Source organism: Panthera tigris, chromosome A2 (assembly GCF_018350195.1).
Source record: "Panthera tigris isolate Pti1 chromosome A2, P.tigris_Pti1_mat1.1, whole genome shotgun sequence".
NCBI classification, from domain to species: Eukaryota; Metazoa; Chordata; class Mammalia; order Carnivora; family Felidae; genus Panthera; species Panthera tigris.
In genome coordinates this window covers 73,289,356-73,303,432 of record NC_056661.1, presented here as the reverse complement: position 1 = coordinate 73,303,432, position 14,077 = coordinate 73,289,356, and the positions used below count along the sequence as shown (strand labels likewise).

Below are 14,077 nucleotides of genomic sequence, written 5' to 3'. Positions count from 1 at the left end.
AAATAAACATAAATTCATGGACAAATATTTTTACTTATTTAAAATATTTTTTAAGTTTATTTAGAGAGAGAGACAGAGAGAGGGAGCAGGGGAGGGGCAGAGAGAGAGGGAGAGAGAGAATCCCAAGCAGGCTCTGCACTGCCAGCACAGAGTGGGATGCAGGGCTCAAACCCACGAAGCTGAGATCATGACCTGAGCTGAAACCAAGAGTTGGATGCTTTACAGGCTGAGCCACTCAGGCACCCCACTTTACTTGTTTTGTAATTACTTTAGTGTGGTATCTTGCTCAAGATTTTTGACCACTATGTTCATAAGTTAAATATTGTACAATTTCCATTAATAGGTCCTTGGCCAGGTTTGAGATCAAGTTAATACCAAGGTTGTAGCCTGTGTAGGATACTTTCTTTTCTTTCTTTTTTTTTTAGATAAAGGTTTTGTAATACAGGGATTAGGTGTTCCAGGAAGGTTTGGTTAAGTCTGATGTCATTTTTGGGGAGAATCATTATCAATTCAATATGTATAATGGCTGTTGGTTTATTCCTGCTTTCTATTCTTTTTGAGTCAATTTGGATCATGTCCTTTTCTAAAAAATTACTCATTTTAACTGTTTTCAAATGCTTTGGCCATACTATGTTTGAATGACTTTCAAAGCTTCTATCAGTAGTAATAGAATTTCTTCATCTTAATCCTCAATATACCAGAAAAAAATAAACATCATTTGTTATCTGGGGCCAACACATCCTTTTAATTTTTAGATGTATTTTAAGTTATTTATCAAAATGTACAGAATATATAGTTAGAAGCACTTTATTAGAAATTTGAATAAAAATATAAACATAGCAAATCCCAATTTTTGTTATTTTCTTTGTTTTCATGGTATTAATATAGGAGACACTGGTAATGTATTTCGAATATAATAGACATTCCTTAACTGTCACGAGCCTAGAACATATTCAACTTATAAATCTTGACTCCAGATTTCAAGTAAATCTCTAATGGGCTCTGGATTAGTATTACTTCTGGTTCTTCTTACACTTGCATCTTCAAAATGCAATATAGTCTAAGACTTTGATGTCACACTTTTGAAGAGAATGGCTATCTTCTGTGCTTTGTAATGGCAAAACATTTTCACTTGTAGATTTGTAAACACTAATTAAAATGGTGAATCCAATTTTTCACTTTTACATCATTTATTTCATTTCAATCACCTTTAAATACGCATCTGCCTTTAAATTTTGTCTTACAAACTAGATCATGTAAATTTTGATGAACACAAAAGATGTTCTTGCGAGACAGTATTGTAATGAAGTCCTTTTAGATGACAAATTATATGGATTACATATTTCCTTTGTCCTTAGAAATGTATTGCCCACTCACTGATTCTTGAATTTCGGAAAAATTTTCTAGGGTATTTTCATTTGAAAATTTATAGTTAGAATCCAGAGGGCTTGTGAAATACCTTTTTCTTTACCATCATGAATGCAAAATAAAAAACTACAAATTGCTAACTGTGCTCGGTGAAAGCTTAAAAAAATGGTTGCATGGATTGTCTCTAGACTTCTTGTATATCTTCTTAAAATATGATGCAGTACTTCAGGCAATGCAATAAAAAAGGATGATGCAATGATGATTTATTTCACTATTGCATTATCCTTCTAGGTGATTACTTCCATTGCTATTGTTTTCTTACAGTCTTTTTTTTCTTTTTTTGCATAGTTTCTGATATTACACCAAAGGTTAATAGTTTAGGTTTTTTCATCTGTCATTGCACCCCCCCCCCCCCCCCGGCAACCCACCTTCATCAATTTTTGTTTCACTTATCCAAAGAATAGGCTTTTGCTTTCTTAACATTCTCTACAGTTTGCCTTCTGTTTCACTGATTTATCCTTTTATTTTTTGATGGAGGGTACTTTTTATTTTTAAATTTATCAAGCATTTTGTCAGAGAACTTGATCTGCATATCAATCACATCTTTGAAATTTGCACTCTGTCATTTAGAACATATAAAATTATATGCTGTGTGTAGTTGGAAAGAATGTACATATATACACACATAACCTCTGTTTTGTCTGTATCCTTACAAATTCCACATCTGCTTGATATGTCTGTCCATGTCTGGTACAGATGTGCTAAAATCCCCACTGTGATTGTGAATTTGAATCTTTTTGTAACCCTTTATAACCCTTTTAGATGTATCTTTTTAAAACCAGCAAATATATTGATTCCATTCTCCTAATCCAATCTGATGTTTCTTTAAAACAAATTTTTATTTTTCTTAGATTCATTGTGATACATTGGGACTTACTACTGTCATTTTTACTTTTTTTTCCTTCCCTGATTTCTTTTGGATTTATGGTTTACTATACTTTCTTCCTCCTCTGCTGGAGATCTTTAAAATTTTTGGTCATATATTCTCTATCGTAAAGGAAGTAATTTCTGTAATATTGAAATTTTAAGCTAAGTCCATTAAATTACAAAGGTATCCAGCTGATACATCACAGCAATTTGATATTCACCATTACTCCTTAAAAGTTATTGAAATTTTATGCTATTTTATTTCTAAATTATATCTCCATTATACTTTCCCATGTAATTTTATCTCATTGGAATATAGTGTATTGCTTGATAGTCTTTTACTGATACTTTATTATACATCTCTGACTCAAAATACATGAAAAACATTTACTGAAATAAAAAATATTTTTAGAAATTAAAAAAATATATTTCTAATAACTATAAACCTCCAAGTGTTGAAGATTGTTGTTTGGATTATCATCACTATTCAAATGATAAAAACATAAATATTAATTTTAATAAATTATTAAAAACATAACATTAAGTTTTATTGGAAATGTATCTTAATGAGGATAGTGCTGTATTTTATTTTCATAAATATTGCTAATTGCTAGAATAAGACATCTATTACTATTTTCTATGTATAATGTAATATATATAATATATAAAATGTATACATATATAATATATAATGTATAAATGTTAAATATACGTATGTATAAATGCTAAGAAAATTCATTCACGTATATAGTAAAAAGGGATAGAAAGAATTCTGTTGTAGTGATGTCACTCATTTCTTGAATTCCTTTTAAGTTATATGCCAAAACTTATAAACTAGTCTGTCATCAAATTACTTTTAATGATTTTAATTGACAATCTGATTAAGCTTTCTTCAATTTTGTTGAAAGCAAAGAGCTGAAAACTACCCTCACTAAAGACCTTATTTTCAAGCCATTTTCCTTCTCAATTCTTTGGAAAGTTAACCAAAGATGTTTATTACTAAGACTTATCTATAACTCTTTCACAGAGTCATCTTGCTCATGGAGCTTAAAATTAAGATAAAATGGAGTAAAAATACCCCCACAAAATTTGAAATTGCACAGATTTCTTGAGGATAATTTTATATAGATTAGAAACTATATGTTTGAAAGTTATAGTTTTTACAAAATTAGGATGTAATATAAAAGAATTAATCATAACTAAATAAAGTTGATTTTCTAAAGTTAAATGTACTATGTCCTAGTGTACATTTTGGGAATACTTATTCCATTTACCAATATAAGTATATGTTCTGCTTTTATGATTATTGTTTATGGTATTTTTATCAAACTAAGATACACATCTTAACATTTATGAAACTGGGATGCATCTTACAATTGATGGCATATCATAGTGGGTAGTGTTTTTACTAAGTGGTGTGTAACAGTGAATCACAGAATAGCGTCTTAGATTAGATGAAAAATTAGGTTGTGGAAATTAGGAGGTAAAAACTATATTTAATCACTAGTAAGCCAGGTATATCGATGACTATTATGGGTTTTATTTATAATAAAACCCATAATAGTTAATAGTTTTGTTAATTTAAACCTAAATACATATTAAGAATGAAAAAAGCTTAGGAAATAAGGAAGAGACTTGGGCTAGGTAAAAAATTAATAAGGATTTACAAAATCTAATAATGAACTGGCAAAGGTTAATAAGTTTCTCCTAAGAAATCTGAAAAATGCTCTGGAAAATATACAATCATGAACTTACCTTTGGTATGTGATCTATTCATTTGAAAATCTAATATTAGTATGTCAGAAATAAACATGGAACTTTTAATTTCTTCCTCCTTGAAATCATGCTAATTATGCTACTGAGACAGGTTTGAGACATTATTTATCAGGCTCTTTACCATTATTGAGAATGGTGAAAATAGTTTGCTTGACAGCATTTATCAAAACCCATCATGTTTTTGTACCAATTTCGAATATTCTAAGATAGATGAGGCAAATAATCTTATCATTTGTTACCTAAAAATAAGGTACCTTTACCTTCATTTATGTTCTTGCTCTTTGCTTTACTTTCACATGATTCACCCACAGGAATAATGAATTTTTGATCAGGAAACAAAAAAGGCAAGGTCATTAAATAAGAACTATCATTATACTATCTCCTACTTGACCACACATCTGAATTCTGAAAATCTCCACATTGGCCAATATAACCCATTTCTAAGACCACACTTCACTCACAATGAAAATTAACTTCCACCATATTTTAAATAGAGCAGTCAGAAAAGGTCTGTTCAGGTTGCAAGGGAAGGGATGTAACTCCACATCTTGATGGGGTAGTGCAAGGTTCTGGAAGAGTATGTGGGACCTGAAATATTGTTGGGCTTGTTTTTGGAAAACACAAGCTGCCATAGTTTTCTTATGTAAAGTGGGAGAAGGGTTATTATGAAAAGGCAGAAGATAAAAAGGAGAACTGGCACAATTCACCAAACATGAAAATGTTCTTTAGGCAGATCATTTTAACAAAGAGTATATATGGGAATTGAGGATCTGCAAAGGTTTTTATGCCTGCATTTCCCTTGGAAGGCTGAAGACTCCCAGAAGTACACACACCCTTGTTTGAAGACCCCACTACAGATTATACTTCTGTTCTTTAGTTATCTGAATATTCAGGATGCATACTTAACTAAAACTTTTTCCAACTTATATAGCATTTCTATGGAGGCAAAAATGTGTATTTTGAAACGCTAGAAAACAATTATTTTTCATTTTAAAGAATGATCAATTCCTTTCATTCAGCTAAACAAAGATAGGCTAATAATAGCAACAAACCAAATTATCAATGTTGCAAGAACTTGGATATCTGAAGACACTACTAACTAGAGCGAAATAGCAATGCACCCTCCCTGAGGACAAAAAAAAGTTTTTCTTAAGAAAAGTCAGAAAAGGTCAGACCCCTGGAAGTAGATGTTGGGTACTTGGCAAGAAAGAAATTTTACATTTAGTTTTTAACATTACACTTATAGTGAAATAAAATGCACATAAACCATTGGAACCGTTACAATTTGTGTATCTTCCAAATATGATATGAATACATTGGCACAAAATTCTTCCTGACTTCCTTTTTCATCTTTGCCAATAACCCAGTGATCTCTAAGAGGTGGTTTAATAATTATTTCCAAATGTCATTTCCTGAAGATAGTATATCTTACCTATAAAGTTCATTAAAAGATTTATAAGTATTCTACTTGCTCTAATTTCCATCACACATCATGACCTCAAATAATCTGGAAAGACAATGTGTTAAAGAATAAAGACATTTCCTTTAAAATATTGGGGAAAATTACTAATTTACTATCCCTTTTATATAGAGGAGACAAGGCAGAGCAATATAGTAGTTATAATCAGAAGGTCTACATTCATTCACCAAATATTTATTAAGCACCTACTATTTCCCAGACATCATTCTAGGAGCTGAGGCTCTATAGGGGTGAATGAGAAAGTAATAGCTACCATTTATTGAGTGCTTACTATGTGCCAGGCTCTGGCCTAAGAGTTGCACACATATAAACCCATTGAATCCTCAAACACAATACCTCTATGACATGGGTACTATTTTCATTTTACATATGAAAAAATTGAGGCATAGAGAAGTTAAATAACTGAATCAGCTAGTAGTTGGTACAAACAGTCCTGGCTGTTGTGAAGCTAAACTCCTTCCCTTCTCATTTTCTTCTTTGCCTCTGCCAAAGACCTAACAGAACAGAGTATGGCTCAAATAGGTGTGTGACCTTTTCATTTTTAGATGTTTCTTTTTTGGGTATGTTTAAAAAGAATTTTAACTAGCTCTACCTTCATCATGTTGTGATCTCAAAACATCTAAAAAGCCTGAATGTTAGAAAACTTAGCTTTATTTAAATATTTGCAGGAGAAATACAGGTATATACACGTAGCATCCCTTCCTTTGGAAAACCACTATTCTAATCCAGGCAGGCCTAGCAGGGCTGAAGATTATGGGACCCTGTCTTGTTATAGGGGAGGTCAATAGTTCAAGGCCTCACTGCCTTGGGCATAATTATTGGTTCAAGACTATAGAAACATGAATCAGGCATGACAAATTTGTCTTTCTTGGGATGGACGGTATTAGGAAATGTTCTCTTCACAATGGAAGTGATTTCAGACTGCTGGTATCCATCTTCCTTGGCTCAAGAGAAGATGGCCCCGTAATATTGAGATGTTGAGAAATTCAGATACAGAACACTTTAATCTAGCTACACAAGAAATAGGTCTATCATTGCCCTTTCTAGTTAAATGAGTATAAAAAGAATAAATACCCTCTTTAAGTGTAAGTGGGTTTCTGTGACTTTCAATAAAGTTTCAATGCATTTTTACAAAAGCATTACATAACTATGCACAAACAATGGTTATAATAAATATGAGTAGAATTCTTTTCTGTTCTCTTCCTTCACCCTTTTTCCCTATGAACAAATATAGAACTATCTACAGCTCAAAGGATGGTTTATTTCACTTTCAAAAGTAGTATGCAAAATATTTATCTATGAATTCTAAGCAAGTGATTACAGGCATTATTTTGATAATTCCACTTCTTTAGCATATGACAAAACCACAATATATCTAGAAAGACAAAATGTTTTATTTTAAAACATTGGAAAAACCATTGAAAAGACAAATGTCCATTATATAACCATGAACGTTAAATATCTGGAAACTGTAAATCTTCTAAAATGTGGTAGGCACTTCCAAAGAGCTAAATATTGCAAATTATTCTACTGGATGTTTTCTCTATTATCAACAATACTTGATATGATGAAAAATACCAAGAAGACCCAACTAATTATTCAAAGTCACCATCTTAGGGTTCAACTTAATTACACAAGTAAAAGTTTTGTCCAAGATGTTCCTGTCACAAGAAGCTTCCCGGTGAATTTCAGAAATGTTAACAAAAGTATCTTCCTTTTTTGCCTGTGAATGTTTGAGTATTGCTGTACTGTTGGTTAATATCCACTACAGATACTGGTTCTAGGCCAGCCCAAGGGTCTTCAAGCATTGAAGGCTTGAAATAACTTTCCAACTCATTAGACATTCTTTTTTCTCTACCACGCCCTGATCCAAATGGTGTAGATGTCCTTGGAGAACCCTTTAGAAAAAAAATCATCAGTTAAAAAAATGTTTAGTAGAGATAATTGGCACTTTTTTTTTTTAAAGCTAGTGGGGATCACATTGCTAGTTAAAAATTGTGTTTTGAACCCAAACATGTTCAACTGCAAAGTCGGTTCTTCCTTTAATCTAGTGTTTTTGTTCCTAAAAGTATTTAAGCCAGTTTGATATACCTGTTTATTAATAAGTCCATGCCAACTGTCAACTTCAAATACTTCTAGATTTCTAGTGTAGTAACTCTGCAGAACTATCAGTTGGTGATGAAATAAGAAATTAATTATATTTCAATTTTTCCTCAAAATTTTCATCTTTTTCTGAAAGGAAATTAAAACTTTTTTTTTAACCCTACACCTTCAAAATTTCTAGAACCTTTACATCCTACGAAATTTTATCTCTTTATAAAGCACCAGACTCTAAGGGGGTGAGGTTGGTTTAGTATAAGGAAAGTTAGAAAACCATGTAAGTTTTAAACGACAGAAACCCTAGACACATCAGAAATACCCCCTGGGCCTTCCTGAATTCACTTACTGAGAATGGGAAACTTCCAATATCATCGATTTTCCTTTAAGAAGGCTTGGAGCAGGAGACAGTGTCGTTTGAAGCTCCTAACCCCCTCCCGCCGCCCTCGCCTAAAAAAGGTACCGGTAGTAAGAAAATGGCACCAGGCTAGAACCCAGTAACTCAGAGGAACTCTATGCTGGTGAGTCATTCGTCCCCCCCCCACCCCCCCGGAGAATAATTTACACACACGAACTGGCAAGGTCCCTGGCAAAGGGGAGGGAATTAGGGAAATCTATGTATGAATGGCAGTGTACTAGTTCAAAGCAGGAGGGCTCTAGAAACACAAAGTACAGCTCTATTACTTAAGATAATCTAAAGAAAGTTACTTAACTTCTCTCAGCCTCAGTTTACTCATCTGCAAAACAGGGCCAACAATAGTATCTCACCTCATAGAGGATTAAACAAAATAATCCATGTAAAGGGATTATTAGCACCATGCCTGCCATACAGTAAGAGCTCGGCAAACGCTGGCTATTATTACCTGGGGGTGGGTCTGCTGCTGCCCTGGGGAGTAGCCGAATTGCTGCTGGGACCCCGCGGGGGACTTGGAGTAGGAGCCAGGGTAGCCGCCAGGGGACGGAGACCCGAATCGGCCCCCCGGGAAGCTGCCGCCGTGTCGCGGAGAGTGGCTGCTCCCGTAGGGCCTAGACCGGGGCCCGTACGGCGGCGTGTGGTGCGGACTCCCGTACCCGTCCCGAGGGGAGGGCGGCCGCGGTCCGCCTCCGCCCGGGGTACCCCGGAAGCTGCTCCCGCTACCCCAACCTCCTACACCCGCGCCGGGGTAGGGAGGAGTCGGGGGTCGAAAATTCTGTCGGTGCATATCAGGAGATGAAGACGAAGACCTCACTGCCGCGTTCTCCCGCCGGAACTGTCCCGACCAACCCTTCTCAGAGACTCGGTGGTCCTTCGCCAAAACAGTCCTCTGCCTTTCAGCGCAGTACAGCATATTGGTTCCGGTGTCACAAGGGTTCCGCTAGGCACAGGCCAGAACGTGGATTACTGAATTGGGTGGAGATTGAGCGGATTGAAGTAAAGGAAGGATAAATAAAAAGAACAAAAGAAAGGCCGAACCCTCGGCTCCAGCAAAGAGCTCTGTCGTCTTTTGCGGTGTGCGGTCGGGACCGACTAACTAGACAACTCCCGGACGCAGTGACAAGGGATCCAGAGCACTTCGACGGAGCTCCGCCCAGTGGGGGGGCTGCCCAGTTGGGGGCGGGGCCTGGTGTGCTCGCGGGCGCCCCCAGTGGCGGCGAACGGCGCGCGCGCTGTGCTCTTTCCTCACGCAGGGTCCTAGGCTAACCGAGAGGCGCGCGATGCTGGCGACGCTGGCGAAGGTTGCGGCTCTGCGGAGAACCCGCCTTCTCTTCGGCCCGGGCGGCGGGAGGGGGCTGTGGACCGGCCGCCCGCAGTCAGGTACCCTCCGAGACGCGGTCCGGGCGGCGAAGGGGAACCCAGCCCCTGTCTCCCCTTCGGGCGGCGCCATGGAGAGAGCGCCCGCGCTTTCCTGAAGTGTCTCCTGTCCCCGCAGCCCGCCCTTTGGCCTCTCCCATCTCCCGGGGCCCTCACTCGTTGGCCCCGCGGCCGGCTTGGCCCCGCGCCCGCAGCCGCCCCGGGGTCACCTGCCCGGCTTCCCGGCCGAGGGCCCGAGAGTTCGCCTCTGCGCGATCGTACTGGGCGGACACCTCGCCTCTGCCCCTTACCCCTTCCCTGTGTCCCCCGAGTTTAAGTAACTTTAAAAAGGTACACCCAGCCGCATTTCAGAAAGGATTTCAGAATACATCTCTGCATAACTTGGGGGAGAGCCTGTGGTAACTCATATCGGACTTCAGCCCCTTCCTTGTTCTTGTTAACTGGAAGCGGGTTAGGGAGGCGGCTCCGAGGCAGATGCTGATTTTCAGAGAGCAAACTTTGACCGAAGCTTTTAAAATCTTGACTGTTTCACGAACTGTTGGTTATAAAGACGAATGTGCTAATTCAGGAACGACACCTACTGTATAATAAAACACGCTTTTGTACCAGACACCTGTCCCAGAATTTTGTTTAGAAAATGTAGTTTAAATTGACTACCGTTTTAAAGAACTTTCTTTACTCCCTCAGAATTTGGGAATGATAGTCCACCATGACTCTTGAAATCAGCTCGCAGGAAACAGAATCTTAAGGAACTTTAGGACTCATTAAATCACAGCCTAACGGGTAGCGGGGACCTCTGCTTTCCAGGCTGTACGCCTTGCAGCTGTCACTCCTCACTGCCTCTCTTGTCACTGCTCAGTGTCACTGCTCGGTGACATGGCTAGCTGAAGAGCGTGCTGTCTTCTCAGCTTCCATCCCTCTTGAGAAGTGGAGACACAAATGGTTGTTTTTTTTTTTTTTTTTTTTTTTTTTTGTTATTTATTCTGAGCAAGTTCTGTTCACCAAATTTGTCCTTTAGACCCAAGTTGTAGAATCGATCGGGGCAGGATAATGCCATCAAGGCCTTGTGACGCAATGAAGGCGTGAGGACCCAGATTATCTACTTTATTGTGTATTTCTATCTTGGCCAAAAATTTAACTTTTGTGCCTTGTCTGTGGTGCTTAGCTTAATGCCTGGTAATTGAGCAGTCAGGTATTTATTGAATAAACGATTGGGTCGGTCACGACATCATCAGTGATACCTGTCGTGTAAAATTAACCAATCTACTTTTCTGGGGAGAGAAGCAGAAAAATGAGGGTGTTGGAGGCCAAAATTACCTTTATTAATTTTTTTATAACTGGCAAATGATTTGCAGAATTGATTAAAATACCGTATGTTGTCTTTTTACTTGGCTTACACTTTTAGAACGATCTTCCCTGTAGCGGTGTCTTGCTATCTTCTACACATATGCAATTGCATTAGAAATGGGGTGGGAGGAGTGCCTGGGTGGCTCATTCAGTTAAGCCTCTGACCCTTGGTTTTGGCTCAGGTCATGATCTCACAGTTCGTGGGACCCTGCCCTGTGTCAGGCTCTGTGCTAACAGCACTGAGCCTGCGTGGGATTCTCTCTCCTTTCTGCCCGTCTCCCTCATGCATACATGCAAGCCCGCTCTCTCTTTTTTCTTTCAAAATAAATAAATAAATAAATAAATAAATAAATAAATAAATAAATTTAAAAAAAATAGATGAGTAAAGGAAAGAAATACAGTGCAGAATGTTTGACAGGTAGATTATACATGACAATGTACCCTTCACCAGGTTTGCAGATACATATGAGGATTGTGGGAGAGTTCTTAATTATATGAAAACTCCATATTCCATTTGGATCACTTCTGAGCATAGGCCATTTGCCTTTTTAGAGATGAGAAATAGCCCAAGAGAAGTCAAGTTGACTTGCTTAAGTTCACATAACAAACAGAGGTGCGACTAGAACTCAGGCTTCTTGAATTCCAGGAGATTTTTTTTCCTACGTAAAGATATATGAATTGACTATTAGTCTGTGCTTTGGAAACTGCAATAGATAAATAAACATGTAAAATTTTGAAAATGCTGTGTAGCATATTGTTTTGGATTTAGAGATTAGTAGGTATAGCCTTAATACTGATTTTTTATAAGTGTAGCTACAATCTTCTCAGGTGTTAGCATGGGAATTGCAATGTGGGTGCCTGAACTGGTCCGTCTGAGGCATCTGTTTGTATTGAATGTATGGTGGTGAGTTCAGGGGGAGAGAGATGAGGGGAAGGAGAAGTAAAAAAGTGAAGAACTGGGATGATAGATATGAGAGTATGGTAGTTGCCCCCCTGAAGTCTGAGTCCTGTGGAGAGAAAAGGGCACTTCTTATTTTGTGAGCAACAGAGGTTTGGTTCCCTCCCCCCCCCCCCCCCCCCCCCCCCCCCCCCCCCCCGCCAAAAAAAAAGAATTGCAGCCCTGTTTAGGGAGTATCAACATTAGAAAATTGGGTACTGGATAGGTTGGTGCTTTCATGGAAGACACTTAGTGTCTTTTTTCAAGTGGCATTGTGTACATAGGACATCAACAGACAGAACATCAAGAACTTTCTGAGTACCTGTGAACAATATGAGGAGCCCCAGAAATAATTGGTTAATTTTATGGTGTTGTGTATTTTATAAGTTTCACATTAATGCAAGTAAGAGTACCAAGCCAAGGAAATTTAAGCGAAAATGTCAATGGAACCATGTCTGTTTCTGTAAGACAGGATTTTTATTTAGGTTGCTTAAGATTTTTCAGTGTTTTTTTTTTTTTCTTCCAGTGGATTTCAAGTTTTTGTTTTGTTTTGTTTTTTTGTAGAGTCTTATCTTTAAAAAACATAATTGGAAACCCCAAATATGAGAGCATATGGGCTGTGCTTGAAGCAGGAATTGGGGTTTCAGAGCCCTGCTCACTATGCACCTCTAAATGCTCCCCTGAAAAGAGGCATCTGAGGCACCTCTGAGGAATTCCCAGGGCTCTCTAGAAAGAGTGCGAAAGCCAGTATTTTAGGAGGTGTCAGATATTAACAAGGGCTGAAAATATTGAATATTTTGGCTTGTTTTACTGTGTATTACCAAGAAGTGTATATATTCATTTTTCTGCGTGATCACGGCTTTCTAAGTCAAGAAAACCAGAACCTGGATTAAAGGGCAAGGTTTGGAAGTTAAATGATTGTTAAGAGATTAGATTGTTAGAGAATTCCCAGGAAGTTTATGTTTCTATTTCAAAGAGGTATAAAACTCTGAGCCTTGGAGACATTCAGGATTGAGATTGTAAAGCTGTAAAATTAATCTTTCCCTCTGTAAAGTTAATCTTCTCTCCCTGAGACATTTATTTACATTCCAAAGGGTAAGAACTCAGAGACCTTCCCTTTTCTTCCTAAGGAAAATTTGCTTACATTAGGAAGATTAACTTTTTTCTGCCTTTCTCAGGGAAAGGTGGCAATTGGGCAGCTATAATAAATATACTCCCAGATTTATACTTTTGGGGATCTTTCCTGTGGTTCAACCCCTGTATGTATAGGCCTAACCAACTGGCTGTCTTACAATGCCTTGACATATTAGATATACATACCTAATATCATGACCTGAGCTGAAACCAAGAGTCAGATGCTTAACTGACTGAACCACCCAGGCGCCCCTTGGCCTAATTATTTATGCAAGCCCAGGAAGAATAGCATTTGGCCTTATAGATGTTTTAAAATCTGCTTCGCTGGAACTTTTCATGAGGAATCTCAATTGAACTGTTAGTAGCCTCTCTAGGCCAGAAGCCAAGCCAAATACTTGTCATCAGACATACCTCCAATACGTATAGATTTGGGCGATTTCCTCTTCGAGGTCCCCAAAGTATCCTGAGGTTCCTGCACCTGCCAGGAAGTGACATTCTTTACTCACCTGGTAAGGCTGCTGGGAACTCTGTAAGCAGGGTATCAGGCCAACATTTCCAAGGGACTTTATGACTCCGTGTTTCATAAAGTCAACCTCAGTTCCTTAAAGCTGCCTGGTCATCTGAGTCTATGCATGTCTTTCTCAGATATGGCATTCCAGTCTAAACCTTGGTAAAAGAACTAGTGTTTCCAATGGTTTCCTGTTAAAAGGAGAACAGATTCTTATTGAACTTAATGCAAATGACTATGATTACCATGGAAGAAAGGATACTCACTGAGACTTTTTGAACTTCAAAGGGTTCAGATAGAGAGAAAAATTAAATACTTCAATTTGTTTACAAATGAATACCACATTTCTGTAAGTCATAGATATCTTAAGAGAAAGTTTCCTTAATCTGGAAGAGCAAACATTACAGAACCAGCAATGTTTCAAACAAGAGTTACAAAAACTGTAATAATTTTCCCCAATTCACTTAGTTTCATGTTACTAATTCTCGTTCAGTTAGAATGCAGCTTTTTAGTTAGTTCTGGAGGTTCTTACCCATTTCAGTTTTATGATCTTAAAGATGTCAAATACCTGTATTTGTCAAAAGCCCTTTTTATAAATCTCCTTGAAGACAAAATTCATTTTGCAAGAGCATCAGAACAATATAAATCACAAAGACATTGTTAACAATCTGGTGAGAGTTCATTATGATGCAATTGGCATGAAAACTTGGT

At 37.7% G+C, this 14,077-nt stretch overlaps 2 protein-coding genes across 8 annotated transcripts in view; one reads left to right on the top strand and one right to left on the bottom strand.

Moving 5' to 3' along the window:
* Nucleotides 1–6,927: 6,927 nt before the first annotated feature.
* On the bottom strand, nt 6,928–9,153 carry LOC102969997 (M-phase specific PLK1 interacting protein). Its single transcript, XM_042963820.1, has 2 exons — nt 8,512–9,153; nt 6,928–7,449 (listed from the first exon to the last, which is right to left on the bottom strand). The coding sequence occupies exons 1-2, from the start codon at nt 8,974–8,976 to the stop codon at nt 7,249–7,251; spliced, it is 666 nt and encodes a 221-aa protein (XP_042819754.1). The 5' UTR covers nt 8,977–9,153; the 3' UTR covers nt 6,928–7,248.
* A 123-nt stretch (nt 9,154–9,276) lies between these two features.
* Nucleotides 9,277–14,077, top strand: part of SUGCT (succinyl-CoA:glutarate-CoA transferase) — a 746,174-nt gene continuing 741,373 nt past the window's right edge. For all 7 annotated transcript variants that reach the window (XM_042963790.1, XM_042963765.1, XM_042963780.1 and 4 more), the window contains exon 1: nt 9,277–9,443. In XM_042963790.1, coding sequence (XP_042819724.1) covers nt 9,344–9,443 — 100 coding nt within the window. In that variant the 5' untranslated portion in view covers nt 9,277–9,343. The remainder of the gene's footprint in view (nt 9,444–14,077) is intronic.